Source organism: Glycine soja, chromosome 19, assembly GCF_004193775.1.
Source record: "Glycine soja cultivar W05 chromosome 19, ASM419377v2, whole genome shotgun sequence".
In the NCBI taxonomy this organism is placed as follows: domain Eukaryota; kingdom Viridiplantae; phylum Streptophyta; class Magnoliopsida; order Fabales; family Fabaceae; genus Glycine; species Glycine soja.
In genome coordinates this window covers 49,615,162-49,618,343 of record NC_041020.1, presented here as the reverse complement: position 1 = coordinate 49,618,343, position 3,182 = coordinate 49,615,162, and the positions used below count along the sequence as shown (strand labels likewise).

General features: G+C 35.9%; 1 protein-coding gene across 1 annotated transcript; it reads right to left on the bottom strand.

Annotated features, from left to right (window-relative positions):
* Positions 1-202: 202 nt before the first annotated feature.
* On the bottom strand, positions 203-2,798 carry LOC114399277 (GDSL esterase/lipase At5g33370-like). The gene is made up of 5 exons (XM_028361431.1): positions 2,507-2,798; positions 2,260-2,387; positions 1,718-1,960; positions 1,365-1,617; positions 203-738 (listed from the first exon to the last, which is right to left on the bottom strand). The coding sequence occupies exons 1-5, from the start codon at positions 2,739-2,741 to the stop codon at positions 506-508; spliced, it is 1,092 nt and encodes a 363-aa protein (XP_028217232.1). The 5' UTR covers positions 2,742-2,798; the 3' UTR covers positions 203-505.
* Between the last annotated feature and the right edge of the window lie 384 nt (positions 2,799-3,182).

The following is a 3,182-nucleotide window of genomic DNA, read 5'->3' as shown; positions in this document are numbered from 1 at the left end:
CCTCATAACTTAATTGGAGATATTACTATATACGATTTTGCTGTTTCTTGCTGTTCTTTAAGAGAGTTATTTACGAGGAATGCTGTAGGCTTTTAAGTTTTAACGCTGAACCAAACAGATGGAATAAATTTATCATCAAAGATGTTATGTTAAGATGATCGCGTGAAAATATTTAAATAAAAGAGAAAGAAAAAAGAGAAAATAGTAATGAAGATAAAAATTCACTCAATTATTATACATGCAGTCTTTCTTCTGTACTGCCCAAGAGAAGGAGAAGGAGGACGGTACTTACCATCATCCATCCACTCCAACATTATAATATATATACTATTCACTGACACATTGGAGATAATTACTATATATTATATGACACCAAATTTGAACACACACATATATATATATATATATAAATATATGACAAATTAACAGGTAGACTATATATAATTGTGAGACACAAAAGAGGTGCGGTAATAAAATGATGGACAGAGACCCTTGATTGATTGATCTAGTTCTTGGAATCCAAAGCCATAATGGTGCTAAGATTCATTGGATACATATACTCTGAGGTGCCTGACAAAATCTGTTGAACGATTAACCTATTAGCCCTTTCTGATGGATGAAAAGGATCCCAAAAGGCATAAATATCACGGTTAGGGCACAAGTTGGATGCCGGAGTGCACAGTCCAAGACCATTGTAGGGTCCTTGACCGCAACATGCTACTTTTGATGTAACAAATCCTGCATGTTCAACCACGAGCTTTACTATATACATATACTCCATATCATAACTCGTTAATGCCACATGTATGTAGACGCATTGCATTCCGCTTTTAATTAATGAATTTGTATCTACCTATATCTATCTATATATATGTGGACAGCGATGCAGTTCAATATGAACCATGCAAATCTAAGATGATAATTTTTTTACTCTGTTCAATATAGAACCAAATAATTATAAGCGTTGTATATATGTTAGTGGCAAAAAGAAGCACCCTCCTTTCCAACAAGAAAAAATCTGGACACCAGAGACACTATTTATTGTACATTATTGGTAGCCTATACAAAGAAAGAAAGAAAGGAAAATTAAAGGATATATCTTCTATCTCCCTCCCCCCATATGATGATTGATGCATGGGCCATGCCTCCATTAAATGCATCTACCTAAATTAATTAACTTTATCCCCATTAAGTAGTCCCTTTGTCTTTGTGTACGTAATGAGTGTTGCGTGGCTTTTATATGTTGGATATGACATGATCAAGGATACGAATATTATGTAAGAAAAAAAAGATATATTTTTAATTTAAATTTTAAAAGGGTACGTAGTCATTTCTGTATGTATATTAATTATAATAATATTTACCATATCGTTGAGGATTACTGATGAAGTCGATGTGCATCTGTTGCGTGTTGACTCCAACGAAGACATTGGAACCAATTTCGCTGTTGAGTTGTTGGATAATCTGAACAAGTTGAGGGTTGAACAAGGCTGCGGCTCGCTGCAGCTCAGCTGAGCAGTCACCGTTGGTGCTTCGCTGGGCCAATTCCGCTGGAACACAACCCAATGGACCAGTTCCCGTCACCAGCACCCTACGTGCTCCAATTTCGTATAGCCTCTGAAATATAATATATAATATACATGGCATTTCAAATTCACATATAATATATAATATGCCATTTCAAATTAAGATATATAGGATGGAGTTAATTACTTACCCTTAGAACTTTCTTGTACTCAGAGATAATATACTTGACGTAATCTGGTAAATTGTATTGGCGTGATCTTGCAGAGTAAGGGACCAAGTAATAGTTATTGACAAAGTCGTTGCCTCCAAGAGTGATGAGGACCAATGCTCCATTTATTAAGCGCTCAGTCTGCTCAGGTCCTATGAGACCACTCACCCTTTGTTGGTATTCTTCCCAGTACTCCAACTGTCTGTATATTCTGATTATGTTTACCTGCAATTGCAATTTGTAACACACACATAATCCACCAATATTTTATATATAATAAAAAGTGGAAGCAATAGGGTAAAGAGAGTATAAATTATAAAAATATCACTAGTCGTAATTTATGTATATAATAAAAGTAATTAAATCGTTATCATCATCTTAATTACAAAAATAACTCAAGTATATCACAACTCTTGGAAAAGATATATATATATATATATATGTGTGTGTGTGACTTACAAAAAGAACTATATGTACACATGCATGAACGAAACACGCACGCAAATAAGTAATATATGACTTACAAATTGGATTCCAGTGTCATTGAGAATTCCAATACCAGCAGAAGCAAAGTTGGCACCAACAAGCAATCTTTCCCCGTCGAGCTCGGGATCTAAATAAGGCAATGTGGATTCGGCCCCAAGTGATTGACCTACACGTAAATAAATGTATGATCACAATGAGTTACAAATTAAGCAACTAGTAAGTACATTATTATTATTATTATATAATAATGAAAAATAGAGAGAATTAAAAAGGGAATGTACGTACTAATGAAGTCAGGAATGTTGTAGCCATTAGAGAACCGGCCAGTGGGTCTTCCGGTTGGGTAATCAATGCCATAAGGAGGAGCATCTGCTCGAGCTGTAGTTGCCAAAAAGTTGTTGTTCCCATTATCCACAAGAGAATCCCCAAACACAAAGAACGCCCGCTGTGCCTCTGCACCTTTCAATCTCACCACTACCAACACTATTCCCAAAAGTACAATATTAATGTATCTAGCCATGGATCAATGCATACAATTGAGTGGAGTTGCTGCTGAACTAGTATGTAAGCAGAGGAGGAATGAGGAAGGGGTGTTATATAATGCGATTTTTGGAATGGATTGGCCCACGTTGCACAGCTAGCTAGTACAGGTAGTTGTATATATGGGAAATTATGGCTGTGAGGTCATCATGTCGTCACACCAATGAAGGAGTATTAAACAAAATCATGTTTAGATTCACCCATGTGATTGACTCACTGAATGAACTCATAATGTGGGAAGATTTGACCGTCCTTTATGTACATGTAAAATCTCTGCTCTGCAGACTGCAGTATTACGAACCAAAAGAAAGAAACAACTGACAATTTCCTTCCATTGCCCCACGGGACACACACTTACCACTTAAATTAAATGAAACAATCCTTGCCATTTTTTGTATTTTCAACATCTTTCTTTCCTCCA